The 14982-nt window shown below is 34.8% G+C and overlaps 1 protein-coding gene across 1 annotated transcript in view; it reads right to left on the bottom strand.

Annotated features, from left to right (window-relative positions):
- The window catches only part of LOC150094928 (transmembrane protein 209), a 293574-nt gene extending 281388 nt beyond the window's left edge, over positions 1–12186 (bottom strand). Inside the window, exon 1 of the mRNA XM_090411152.1 lies at positions 12047–12186. Coding sequence (XP_090267278.1) covers positions 12047–12092 — 46 coding nt within the window. The 5' untranslated portion in view covers positions 12093–12186. The remainder of the gene's footprint in view (positions 1–12046) is intronic.
- Between the last annotated feature and the right edge of the window lie 2796 nt (positions 12187–14982).

Below are 14982 nucleotides of genomic sequence, written 5' to 3'. Positions count from 1 at the left end.
TATTTATTAATTTATTTATATTTGCTTGTAATATTTAATTCATCAGTAATCCTATACAATTCTCTTATTTTGTATAGAAAGAGAATTAAAATCCATCTTGTAGCACTTAGGAGGGCAAAAGACGCTAGCAGCACCGTGTTTACCACAGTGTCATATTGCTAAGCGTGCAAGCATATGCATGTCACAGTGAGATGCGAGCTATTAGCATAAGGCGGCACTATCCGTCGTGCGGTTCCACTATTATTTATATGCAGTTTGCGCCAGTAGTAGTGTTCGTAGTGCTTATCGTGTTTACTCCGTCTCTTTAAATATTTGGACATTACAATTAAAGACATGACATTTGTTACAGTTTTTATTTTAGAACATTATTGGGATTATGATAATGGATTTTATTTTAAAGTAATTTTGAATTATACTAAATTGTATAATTTTATCGATAATAAACAATATTGTTTCATGTTTATTTTATTTTATTTACCATAATTTTGATATTTTATCCAAACATGTATACACTGTACTTACAACGTGTATGTATCTTTTGAAAGTTGCAGCACCCCCACGATTTCCACGAGCCGCCACTGGTGGTGAATGAATGGAATAGGTTGCCAGAGTCAGTTGCAAATGCTCTGTCTGTTAATGGGTTCAAGGAGAGATAGAATAGATATTGTGTAGATAGTTTGGGTCTCCCTTAATTAGTCTTTGGACTCCAAGCAGCTGTCTATGCAATAATGAAAATTTAACTCTACAATTTACTCTGTGAACTTAGGGATGCAGTCAGTTATAGCTTCCTTCCAACACCTACTGACCACTTCCCCATGCACTACTAAATTCCTCTACCATGGCACAGCTGCAAGATTCCTTCAGAGGTTATCATAATCATCTGCTTTATAGTGCCACATGTACCTTTTTTTTATAAAAGTTCTTACACATAAGTCAGCCCAAAAGTAATGTTGTTTTTTATGCTGTACCACTAAGTACCACTTAGCTGAGGCAGTCTCATTCTAAGGAATTCCACTTTGCAATAACATCATACATAAGTTACTGTTTAAATAACCCTTTATTACTATGGAGGTCCCTGAAGAGCACATTAGGCACATCATGCTTTATGAGTTCCAAAAAAGCAACAATGTTACTAACACTATAAAGAATGTGCAAAAAGTGTATGACGATAATGTTTTGAATGTGAAAAAGTGCAGCGATAGTTCCAAAAATTTCGACAAAGGGACTTTAACTCGAAAGAATTCCCTTGCTCTGAGCACCCTGTCTCTCTCAATAATGATATGCTGAAAGCCACAATTGCAAGAAATGCCAATGCAACTGTCAAAGATTTAGCCAAAGATCTTAATTCATCATTATCAATCATCCATCGCCATTTGCAAGAACTTGGAATAGTTTTTAAGCTCAGCATGCAAGTTCCTCATGAATTGATGAACAACAATTGAAGAGAGTGCATCAACACGTGCACTGCTTTCAGTCTCGAGAGGTTCAATCTCCGTTTTTGAATAGTGTAGTCATCAATGATGAAAAGTGGATACTTTACAAGAATGTTAAGCACCAAAGGCAGTGGGTTCATTCAGGAGAACAGGCCAAACCTAATCCAAATCAAGACCTTCACCCGCAGATGGTTTTGTTAAGTGTTTAGTAAAATATGGCTGGTATTATACACTTTGAACTCTTACCACAAAACCAATCAATCACAGCTGAAGTATACTGTGAACAACTTGAATGATTGAATGAAAAACAAAAAGAGGTGTTTTCTGGTCATTTGAAAGGTGTTGTTTTCACCATGATAATGTAAGCTCTCATAGTGCAAGAATTACATGTACCAAGATTGAGGAAATTGGCTGGGAAAAGCTTCACATACTCTATATTCTCCTCATCTTGCACCTTCAGATTACTACTTATTTCAAAGTTTGCAACATTTCATTAATGAAAAACAATATGATACATTAGAGGCACTGAAATTGAGCCTATGAGACTTCTTTGCATCCAAAACTCCTGAATTCTATAGAAATGGCATTATGGAGCTTTCACAACATTGGAAGAGCATTACTGATTCAAATGGAGAATACATACTTGATTAAATTAGCAAGTGATTTATCCTTTATATCCTTTCAAAACTTAAAGCTAAAAACGACATTACTTTTGGGATGACCTGATATTGTCATTTCCAACAACTGGAGACAAAACAGTTACCTTGTTTAGTCAGATTCTTAGATGTTATTACCAGATCTAAAATTCTTGAACTGCAATGCCCTTCCATAACTTGCTACTTAAGGAAGAAATTTCCCACAGTAAATTTCTTCCTTAAGTTTTGCACCTCTTGCATGCTTTCTCATTCACTGAATCCATATCCTCAATTAAGATTGTCCATAATGCTAGTTCTTCCTGTATCAACAAAGTTAATTTTCCTGTACAAATTACTCTTCAGTTGACTCTGGTCATAGCAGCACCCAAATGTGCATTCTCTCCCACAAACTTTTACTTCACACCAAAATGCCTCAGAGCGCATTTGAATGAACCACTAGCACTATCACTGTAATTTCCAATACTCTGTACTCTAGTTAGTTGGCAATTCATCTATAATCATTAACAATACCCCCCCCCACACACACCTCCTTTTTATTCTGCTATCTTCCCTGAATATGCTAGCAGTACACATTGCATTCTATCCCTTGTTTCATTTATATTCACTAATGTTAAGAATTCCTCACATTTATTCCTAATGCTTCTGGCATTAATGAACATGCATGACTAACAACCAGTCTGATAAGAATTCAAACAACTCTTAAAATATGAATCATTATCACCCATCTTAACAGGCACACTTAACCACTCGTGAATTTCCCTTTCATGCAACTCTGGATTCTTAAAACACGAATATGACATTTGAGATCTCTCTCTCTCTCTCTCTCTCACACACACACACACACAGATCCTGAAAGCCCACACTCTAAAACCCACATCTAATTGCCCAGACATAGACAAACTCTTTCCTTCACCCAACAGGAATATACCCAGCTTCTCACTACTACTGTTGCTCAGATGTAAACCATCCTCAACAAACTTACCCTCAAATTTATTGAAATACATACAGAAGGTCTCTTTTCCTTACATATTTTTGCTATCATACCATTAATAATCATTGCTCTTTCAGCTCTCTACTATCACCTGGACATACAGAACCTTTAGCACCTTTTGTACTTCACAGTCTGTAATAATAGTCAAATTCCGTGCTACTTCACTTACACTACTCTGAAAATGATTCATTCTAACTGATGACACTTCATCCGTACTTCTCTCTTCATCCATGTTAAAGTATACCTGTTCAGATTTTATATCATTGACAAATGAATCCCAAAGAGAACACTAATTTCTCTTTCCCACCATTCATCATTCCAGACTTTCAACTTTTCATTAATAATGAGAAGTTCAAAGTGATCATTAATTCACTCCATTAATACATATAATTAACAAGCCTTGATGACTGTTACAATATGCATTTTTATATTGCATAAATGCTCACAACTTAAAAAGAAATCATAAAGGAATGATTTCAGTAATGGTGATTGATGTTATCAAAATTTTCTGTCCATCTGCAAAAAAAAAAAAAAAAAAAAAAAAAAAAAAAAAAAAAAAAAAAAAAAAATTGAAAATATTAGTTATTATAATAATTATTGCTATCAATATCAAAACTATTATTACCATCAAGATCCTAGTCTACTTCAGAAACATATTCTGAATCTACCCAGCAAAAGATATAAGGGGATACTCTTTATTCCATGCACAATCTGCAATAACAAATTCGCCTCCTGAAAATATTTGCCTTCCGTTCTGGTAATAATTTATAATGCAACAACTTAATTTTTCGATAGGTACACTTTTCAATTCACACCTTCAAAACTACACTATTCTCCAGATTTGGTATTTCAAAAAGGTAAGGAACAGCATATGAAAATTTTGAAAATTCAAGCAGAAAGATCTATTATTATAATTATTACTAGGGGTGCTATGCTCCCCCCAATCCCGAGTTCCAGACTGGTAGGCCAGTTCTCTTTGAATTCTGATGACTCGAATTTTGAAGACTCAAAAGGGGGTTCCCCTGGCACCCCCCGAGTTCCGGACTGGTAGGCCGGTTTTCCTTGAATTCTGATGACTCAAATTTTGAAGACTCAAAAAAGGGGTCCCCCCAGGTGCTCCTCCCAAGTTCCGGACCGCTAGGCCGGTTCTCCTTGAATTTTGATGAATCAAAAGGGGAGTTCCGCCCCTTGGCTAACCATTGCTTGCATGAAATTCATATTTTTTCCTCGATTGAGATGAAGTATCTGGCTGCAGTTTTTTAATCTGTTCATAAAATCTCAATGCTGGATGCTTGATGGAATTTCCATCAACTGGCATTCTTTTTTGTACATTATCTTCTATCCACATCACTAAAACTTTCTCGGCCTTTTCTAGAACAACATCTCTTCTGTATGATGATAATTTCGCACTCGATTTTGTACCAGAACATACTCCTTTTTTTAATAGCCTCTTCGATCTGACAGTTGATTCATGGACTCCAAAATGCTTACCCACAGCCGCCGCACCTTCCCCAGTTTGAAAACGATCTAAAATTTGAATTTTTATATTCAAGGAAATGGCTTTACTTTTTGTTTTTTTTTTGGTTATCGGCAACATCATGTGAGGACTGGATTAAAATCTTCGGTTAATGAAAGGAAAGTTTGAAAATTACATATAACTTACCGTTCATTATTTCTTGGCAAAATTATTAATTTTATAATGCGATTTTTATTTTGATTTCACTTAAAAAATGCAAATGCAAAAAATGCGGTACCTGTGTTGTCTACTCAAACACCAAATTCAAACTGCTAAGAACTGCTTTTTTATACGCAGCCAGTTATGTCATTCGGGGAATTCCCAATAAATGAAATTCGTAAGAATTTTCTAAGTTGATATGAGAAACCAAATTCAAACTGCAAACAACTGCTATTTTTTTTTTTTTTTTGTTTAAGCACAGTTAGTTATGTAATTCAGGGAATTCCCAATAAATGAAATTCTCAGAATTTTCTTGAATTATGGATTTTTTCCTAACTTAGACTTTAGGTTGGTCGCGTAAAAGTGAATAAAAATTGCGTAAAAAAAATTTGCATAAAAAGAGGTTTAGGTGTACTTGTCACCTTATCATAAAATGCAAGTAAATTATTAAAACAGGAACTACCCTTTACAAATCCATGCTGATTTGTAAAGAATACTATATCCATCAATCCAATCCTGTATTCCAGTGTTTCTCAACGTTTTTTGGATCATGCCCCACCTCAACATCTGAAAGATTTTGATGCCCCTCCCCCTCTAGTATAACAGTCAGCCAAGTTCTGAAAAAGTATAATATAAATATGTACATTTTCAAATTGCCCCACGCTGAGAACACTGCTGTATTCTATTCCTTACCAATCTCTCTAACACAGTGGTTCTTAACCGGTATTCCCTGGAACACTTGTGTTCCGCCTGCGAAAGATGTCACATGACACAGTTCTGAGTGTAATTGGCTACTCTGATCCTAACAACTAAAGACAGCTATGAGCATTGAATTCTAAACCAACAAAATAACGTTTATAGGTCATGTGTTTGTAGGATATATTATATCTATGCACAGAGATTCCCTAGTTTGAAAAACATTACCAGCAATATTAAAACCTGAACTAGACCAAGTTGTAAATATGATAAATTACATCAAGTCGAGACCTTTAAAAGCACGCCTTTTTTTAAAAAAACTTTGCATATTTATGGTAGCCAAGTACGAATACTTGCTTTTGCACACTGAAATAAGATGGTTATCCATGGGTAAAGTGCTATTCCGAATTTTAGAACTTAAGAATAAATTATTGGCCTTTTTTCAAAATGAAGGTACAGATGCTTTTGTAAAATGTCTTAAAAATGATATTTGGTCTGCTAAAATGGCATATTTAGGTGATATTTTTAATTACTTAAATAGCATTAATACAAGCATCTAAGGGAAAATTAAAATATTTTGACATCCACTGATAAATTGTCAGCTTTTCACAAAAAAGTATTGGAAAAACTGCATATGAGAAAAAAAAAAAAAATACAGTAGATATGTTAAAAAACGTTTAATTTTCTTGACCAAAAACTCTGGAAAGACTTTTATTGGGATTATATTGATCAAGTGTATATAATAAAGAACTAAGTTATACCAACTAGTTTCACCAACTAAGTCTGTTGGCATCTTCAGGGTACATAACTGATGTAAGGCACTAAAAAGTAAAAAACTGTTACAAACTATAATCAACCGATTCCAATTATATTAAACAAAGAACAGAGCATGTACAATACATTCATAGAGTGTGGATGATATCACTTGTTGTTATTTAGGAACGTTCTATAGTTGGCACTATAATTCAGTTTTGGGGAGTTGAAGGATCTGATAAGGGTCTTCCAGATCAGGGGCAAGATTAGTCCTTGGTTCCTGTTAAGGTTTTGTATACAGTGGGCAACTGTTGTGGCCTCCTTAAAAATTCGGGAGCGGAAGTCCTCCTCCATGTAAGGAATTGTGCTTCTATCCCACTCTATGGTATGGTATGGTTCGTTCTTGAGAAATGAAAAGCTAACCCCAATTTTTCTTCTCTGTTATTATTGACGTCACCTATGTGTTCTTTTTGTCTAATTTCAAGGCTCCTTGAAGTTTGGCCGATGTAATTCAAGCCGCACGAGCATGGTATGTTATAAACTCCAGCATATTTGGAGAAAGGATGGCTATCTTTTGGAGATCTTAAGATTTGTCTAATCGTTTCTGTGGGTTTAAAGGTCACTCTTATTTTATGTGGTCTAAGGAGTCTAGCAATCTTATTGGAAACTGTCCCTAAGTATGGAATGACGATGGTAGAAATATAACATATATCATCTTGTTGTCTTTGTTGGGATTCAGAGAAAAGTATCTTGTGGACGAGTCTTCGAGGAAATCCATTCATAGTAAGGTTGGTGGATATCAGGGATAGTTCTTCCTGGAGGTCTTGTTGATCTGTTGTAAGGAGAGAGGCACAGTTCTTCAACATGTGTACAATACTAAGTTTCTGAGAAATGTGGTGTGAGGAAGTGAAATGTAAATAACGTCCTGTATTGGTAGTATAATAAATTTAGTTTAATCCTTTATCCAAGTGTGAGCAAACAAAGTTTGCGCCTGAAAGTATCTTCAGGACTGGGGTAAGGTGGTACAACACCAGGAAACTCCTTGCAAAGGTGGAGCAAGCTACCAACACTCCTATCTCAGTATCTCCCATAATGCAAAACACATCTCTTTGCGGATATGTCTAATGTTATGCATGCATTAGACATATCCGCAAGGAGATGTGTTTTAAATTCAGTGGGAGCCAGGCCCAAGTGGATTTTATTATACTCTATTTTATTATATTTTATTTTATTTTATTATACTCTAACCAAGTGAAAAATAAACTTTCAACATCTTTCTCTAAATCCAGAGTAATTTATTAAAAAAGAGTGGCACACCATTTGGCAACTCCTATAGGTAGAGATGACCTGCTAATGCTTCTGCCTGGTATCTCCACTTGGGCCTGGCTCCCACAGAAGAGACCTCAATAAAGGTCGAAACTAGTCTGGGTAGTGGCCCTTCCCTTAATGCATAACATTACACATATCCACAAGGAGATGTGTTTTGCATTATAGGAGATACTGAGATAGGAGTGTTGGTATCTTGCTCCACCTTTGCAACGAGTTGCCCTGGTGTTGTACTACCTTACCCCAGTCCTGAAGATACTTTTAGGTGCAAACTTTTTTGCTCACACTTGGTGGATAAAGGATTAAACTAATTTTATTATATTAGATGAAGGTAGCAATATCACATATTAGACCTGATATTGATGAAATCTGCAAAAGCCAACAAACTCAAGTATTGCATTAAAATAAGTTCCATTTTTATAAAATGCAAGTAAATGCATATTTTTATTATTACTTTTATGACCCTAAAGCTTTTGGTGTTCTCTGCATTTTTCTTATAATCAGAAGTGTTCCGTGACTTTGAAAAGGTTAAGAACCACTGCTCTAACACCTTGACCACAACCGAGTTATACAGACTGGCCTATAGTTGGAGACCTCTGTCTTAGAACTATGCTTGTGGAGTGGTACTATTTGCCATCTTCCCACTCCTTAGGAATCCTATCCACTGCAAGACTTTCATTAAATAACCAGTTTAGGAGCATAGCCAACTGTGATGCACATTCCTTAAGAATACGGGGTGATATGTCATCCATTCCCACAGCCTTATTCATCTAACCCAACCAATATTTGATACACCTCTGTTTCTTTCACTTCCAATTCTCCTAAAACTTGCCTCTCTTTTATATATTCCACTTCATCATTTACACCAGTATGATATATGCTGATAAAGTGCTCGTTCAATAATTCCACTATATCCTTTGCAGCTTAGTCTGCTACCACGACTATCCACCAATGTTAATCTGCTACAATTATTACTCCTCTTGCTTGGCATGTAGCGGAAAAATTCCCTGAGTTAACCTTGGCCTGACCAGCCAATCTCCTCTCATATTGCACCTTTTCTTTCTTTATACTATTCATGGGTCCAATCACCACCATCTGCCTTGTACCTTTTCCATAACATTTTCTTTTCCAGCACAGCTTGCTGAATTTCACTGTTCATCCATTTCACTCCTACTGTATTTACTTGCTTAACTCTTGGTATACAGTCATACACTGTCAGATGCTGCCTTGTGAGTTCCCATGCTTTCCACTCAGCTCATCTACCCACTACTGATGCTAACTGACTAAAGAGCTTCCCATAATCACCTGCTTTATACTTCCACATGTATCAATTTTTGGCAGTGACCTTTCTTGTTTCATCACTTCCCAAACAAGAAGCTCATGATCACTCTCATCAACAGCAGTGTCAACAATTTATTAATAACATTAATACATCTTGTGAAGTTATCACCAAACCCAAAACATTAAAGCCTCTAGTTGCTTCAATCAAATGCTGCTTAAGATACTTTTCTCTCAGAAATTCCACAAACTCACTTTCCTTGTTCCCATACACTATCTCCTCCTTCCAGTCTATATTTCTGTGATTAAAGTCTCTCATCAGGATCGTCTTCTTTTTACATGCACAACTAATTTGCCTAAACATTTTACAATCGGTATTCTCTGCATTTCTTGGCCTATAACAGCATCCTATAGTTCACCCACAGATTAGAGACCTTTCGACACTTCTGCGCATGTCCCAAAAAGGAGAATCCATTCCGATAATAGGGTAATCAATTCGTCTTCTGGGATGAGTTTGTTTATTATTACAGGTCAGAAAATTTAGCTTTTTTTTTTACGAACATTGTAGTTTTTAAAGTGTAACTATTTTGCTTGTATAACAGTTGGAAAAATGTATGTAGAGTATTAACAAAATTAAAAAAAGGTATAGCATAAAACAGAAATTTAACGAAATTTATTTTTAAGAAAGTTTTCTATAAAATAAAAATAATTATACAGAAAAACAGAAATTTTTTTCAAATGAACTTAGATATTCTAAACTTACAGTTGAGAGAACTGAGACACTTTAATGTCCTAAACGTCCTTAATGTCCGATTAATTATTTATGACTTGTTGCAACTCTTTTAACAAACCCATGCAAAAAAAAAGGTTGGAGAAAGATACTGTTATCAAATCCTTTTAATCTTCATAGTCATCTGAATTGGTGTCCGAACATCACTTTCACTTAAACTGATCACCAAAGGTTCACAAAATTCTTCAATAATTCTGTCTCTGTACCAATATATATTTTCCAATGAGGTGACATGAGAGCAATATTTTCCCCAGTTTTGAACTGTAATACTTTCAATCGCCTGTTCTGAAAGCTTAAAAAGTTTCGACATGTCGATATCCCAGTTACGTTGCAATGGTGAATGAAACTTTTCACTTTTGCCCAAACATACTCAATAGCATTAAAATTATTCAATAGCATTAAAACAAAATCCAATTTCATGAAGTATTTTCCTTAAAGTTTCTCTTTTCCAAGGAAAATTAATTTTTTCTTTAAGCACAGAAATCAATTTTGGAAGAGTTATCACTCTTTTCTCGACCACGTAAAATTCGTGAATAGTTCTTATAACGTCTACATCAAAATCATTCAAAGCTATGGTTTTCTTTCTCTGCCACTTTTTTTTTGTAGGAGATTTAAATTTTGGCTTACCTTCACCTTTTGATTCCCTATGAATTCTTTGAACAGTCGACTCCGATACACCCGCAATTCCACTTGCACGTTTTATGACTTGAGAAAGGGGAACAAGGAGACTGCCTTTTAATGATTCTTTTTTGCAGAATGTCACCACATTATTTAATATTCTTTTGCAAGAGCTACTGAAACATTTAACAACAGAACTTGTTGACTGTACTGGATCCATCATACAAATTAATAATATGCAAAAAAGCGACAACAAAAATCAAGCTACTACTAGTACAGCGACAGACAAGAAAGCACGTGATTTCGCATTGGCGACCAATTCGTACATCCTTCATTTCTTTCTCCACTTCAGCATGAATGAATCGACTATTCTTGGCAAAACGCCAAGTAGAGATCTACAAACAGCGGGTGTACTATATCAGATATACTTACCTGTTTATTTCAACTTTACACCACACATTCAAAACCTGTGGATGCGCTGTCAATTTCCACACTTTGCAGACACAATTCCCGTGTAATCAATAAGAGCACTCCCCCCCCCCTCTTTTCACATTTCTCTCCTTCCAGAAAATTAGTTATCCTTCTAGTTCTATTCTTGACATCACATCCTCCTCAGACAACCAAGTTTCGCTTATTCCAATTGTTTTTGGGCATACCATCTCAATCAATGCAACAAACTCAGCTCTCTTGTTTCGAATGCTTTTTACATTTGCGTATAAACATAACAATCGCTGTGTGTTTGAGGTCATTCTACCAGCACCAACATTATCTATTCTAGTTGCTATACCACACCTCTCTTTGGTTTGGCAACTCCTGTTTCTCTGCTTCTGACTCTGATTTCCATTCCTACCTGTCTCATCCTCACCTTTATGCATTTCATCTTCTTGCGCTGCTGCAACCACATCTTCAACCTCATATCCATGTTCTCCTGCCATAGAATCTGTTGATTTGTGCATCCTGCTTCACAAGTAGGCTCTGATCATTTGCTACATTAACTTCTTGACTCTATGCCTTCTCAGAAAACTATTCTGCCCCAATACCATCAATTTACAAAGTTTTCACTTTCAATGTTAGACGTCTGCAATTTTTCTAGCCTGGCTGGCAGAGTGGGACATTGTCTAGACTTTCAGTCTTCCAGAGTATGGATATGAATCCCTCTAAACATACTTAGAGTGCTCATAAAAAAAGACATCAAATGGGGGGGGGTCAAGATTTCTTCGCTACCTAAAATTCACTCTTTTGACTAAAAAAAATTGTTAATACGTATTGCAACAAAACTAGATATTTAAAAAGGTGTACCTTTATTTGACTGTTATATTTTAATAAAGCAATTGCATGTTTTGTGGTAGAAAAATAAGTAATAAGAAAAAAACAACTGATAAATAGTAAATAACGCTGAAAATTAAGTACAGATTATTATTATTATTATTTTTTTAATAATAAGAAACTGAAATTTAAAACCATATGCATGGCAAGTACTTCAAAATTTATCAGATTCTGTTTTTCGGAATTTCGCTGTTGTAGCTCTCCTCTCACATACTTTTAAGAATGACTTTTTTATATGTATATTATTTTCTTCACGCATTAAACTTGTAAAAAGTATTGCCCTTCGTTCCTTTGAAACAGGTCAAATTATCATTAATTTTACCGTGGGAACATTGTAATCGATTTTTTTCCTTGCTCCATAATAAATTCACTAAAGAGAAAACTCTTTCTACTGAAGAAATGGAATCAGGAGCAGGTCAAAAATAAATTCAACAATGTTTTTCATTATGAAGTGTTGAAAAGCCTAACATTTTGATAATAGAAATAAATGCACATATAACTTACAAGTTGTCAGAATATAATTATTCGTTAATTCTGCAATTGTGTTCATGTAACATTCATAAAACAAATTTCGTCTCGGAAATAGAATATTGAAAAACGATATTTATTCGCGTACAGAAAGCACGTGTAGAGACGACGGGAGTGTCCAGCTCAAAACAATACAGATGGATGCCCCAACACAGATGTTTGTAAATACAGTTATCACGAATCGGAGAGTTTCGTCGCTTCGTTTGATGCCATTAATGTGATCCTGCTTAATGGAAATCTGAAAAAAGCACTGGCTGCGCGTTGTTTATTTTACGTTAAGTACTACAAAAACTAAAGAAAGCACATGTAATAATCGATACTCAACCAACAGGCAGTATTTTGAACTCATCTTTTACACTCCAAGAAAAGAATAACTATTGTGAAATATGAATTCAAATATAACATCCCATCAAGAGACATTTATATAAGCACACAAATCAAAATTTAAAATAACTCACTTTCCCCAGATAACCAGTACCACATTAATTTTGAAACTAGTACCACGAATGAAACGAATAAAACATGTTCAAATTTTGAACTTCGTCTGCAACACCGTTGCTAAATTAAGAATAGCCCAAAAGTAGCACCCACAAATAAACTATTGCAAATATGTGATACGCATCTTATCGAGATTGACCATCGTACAGTTTTGAACGGGACAGTACCGTTTTTTCACATTTCCCGTCGTTTTAATAAAAATCTCAATTTTGTCCCGTTTTTAATAAAAATTATAATATACTGTAATATTGGTCAATCATAAATTATTATTCGTAACCTATAATCGTATATCAATATCATGGATACAAGTAATCCATGTATAACTAACCATGGAGTCGCATAGTTAGTTATACACTGCAGACTCGATACTAAATATCGACATCTGCAGTGATTTATTCAGAGAAAATAAAAAACACATGTTGGCGACACTTGCGCGTCAGACGCAGCGTCTGTTCTGCTGTAGCGTTAGTTTTTGTTTTGCCTGTATGCTACCGGTGGCTTTGTTATTCGATGACGGTGGTTTAAATTTCATTTAAAAAAAATAATAATAATAAGACTTATATTTCAAAGCTTTAAGTCTATCCCTGCAATTTCAAAGAGGAGAAACGACAGTTTTAATGACGATCTCCAGAAAGAATTCAAATTTATTAAACTGGACAAGCTGTGCAGTGATGGAACAAAGTGGTATGGCAACAATGTCATGTCCATTTTTCCATTGTTCATGGAGGCAGAGGCGACATTTACGTATAGCCAGAAACATAAGGATGCTGAAAAGACTCTGGCTTCAGTTGAAAACATCAGCTCGTTTATGGTTAGGCATTTTTATCGATAAAATTGTAGCAAGTGAAACTCTTGTTGCTTATCATACTGTGCGTCACGGCCAAAGTGTTCGCGCAAATGACTGCTTATCGAAATTGATAAATAAATTTATGAACCAAAATTTTCTTCAGCAAGTACCAAATCAGAATCAATAATTACCAAAGTTTTATCACCATACATAATAAAGGATTTGAATAAAACAAAAAGCATTACAGCCAGTTTAGATGCATCAAACAAAAAAAGACATCAATATTTTTCAATCGTTCAAATATTGTTCAATACTTTTTGCCAAACTGTGGTGTCGAGACAAAATTATAGATATTATTATCTTACCCTCGTGAAACATCTAACCTTCAGTGTGCTATGTAGAAGGAACGAAGTGACAAATTTGACATACAAAACAAAACTGTTGCTTTGTGTGCAGGTAACACGAACACCAATTTTGGTGGTTGCAAAAGACTTGGCAAAAATCATGTGTGGCAAAAACTTGAAACTGAACTGAAGAGGCAGATTATCCATATTGGTTGTGGGGCACTCATTATATACAACTGTCTCCGGTATGTTTTGGACTGCTTACCAATTGATAGTGAGTGTTTTGCAGTGAAAGTATACACATACTTCAATATATATACACAGTCAGAGTGGAAGAACTAAAAAACTTTAGTGACTTTGCAGAAAACAATTACGCTAATTTGTTAGAGCATGGAAATACAAGATTTTTGCCCTTGGGTCCATCAATTGACAGAATTTTGAGTATGTTTGATGAGCTTCGTTCCTTTTTTTTTTTTTTTTTTTTAAAATGTCCTGTTATGTTGCGAAAATTGTTTGAAGATCCCTGTTTGAAATTGTGGTTTTCTTTGCAAGAGATCAAGTGTCTAAGTTCCAAATATACATTAGATTAATTGAAAAAGATAATATTTCAGAAGTAGCCATGAACATTGAAAAGCTCGTAAACAATTTAGAGTCCAGAAATAGTGAAGTGCTTGTAACTACTGTTGTCAAAAAAACAACTGAAAATGTTAGTAGATTCAGGAGAAATATTAATGACGCTAAATTTTTTAGGTAGTTGAGAAAATCTATGAAACCAGCTTAGAATATGTCAGCAAGTGGAAGTGCAGTTTAGGAAACACTGAGAAGTGCACAGTCTAAAGGCATTTCTTATTACTCTTCTTAACATTGCATCGTCGACAATCAACTGTATATTCCCAATCAAAATATGGGGAATATGCAATTGATACATGAATATATACAACTGAATATACAATTGATGAAGAATGCTCCATATAGTTTCTTCAGAATTTTCAACTGAATTCATTATAACACTAATCGAATAAGTTCACAAACTCAATACATAAATCAGCAAAAAAATAGTGATCATATTTTTTGTTAACCTTACCCGTTACATTGTGAAACTTTGTTGAATATCATTATACATGCCAAAAGTCAGCATTTTTCTATTAGATGGAATACTGTCATCTTCACATGTAACATCACTATCTTAGAATAAGTCATTTGCTAACAAGATCATACGTATTAATACGATCATAAGACAGATATATAAGTCCTCGTCATTTCTTCTATGATATATGTTTCCG

Source organism: Typopeltis vanoorti, chromosome 21, assembly GCF_054136105.1.
Source record: "Typopeltis vanoorti isolate ZY-2024b chromosome 21, IOZ_Tvanoo_1.0, whole genome shotgun sequence".
Lineage (NCBI taxonomy): Eukaryota > Metazoa > Arthropoda > Arachnida > Uropygi > Thelyphonidae > Typopeltis > Typopeltis vanoorti.
This window is presented reverse-complemented; position numbering and strand designations above follow the sequence as displayed.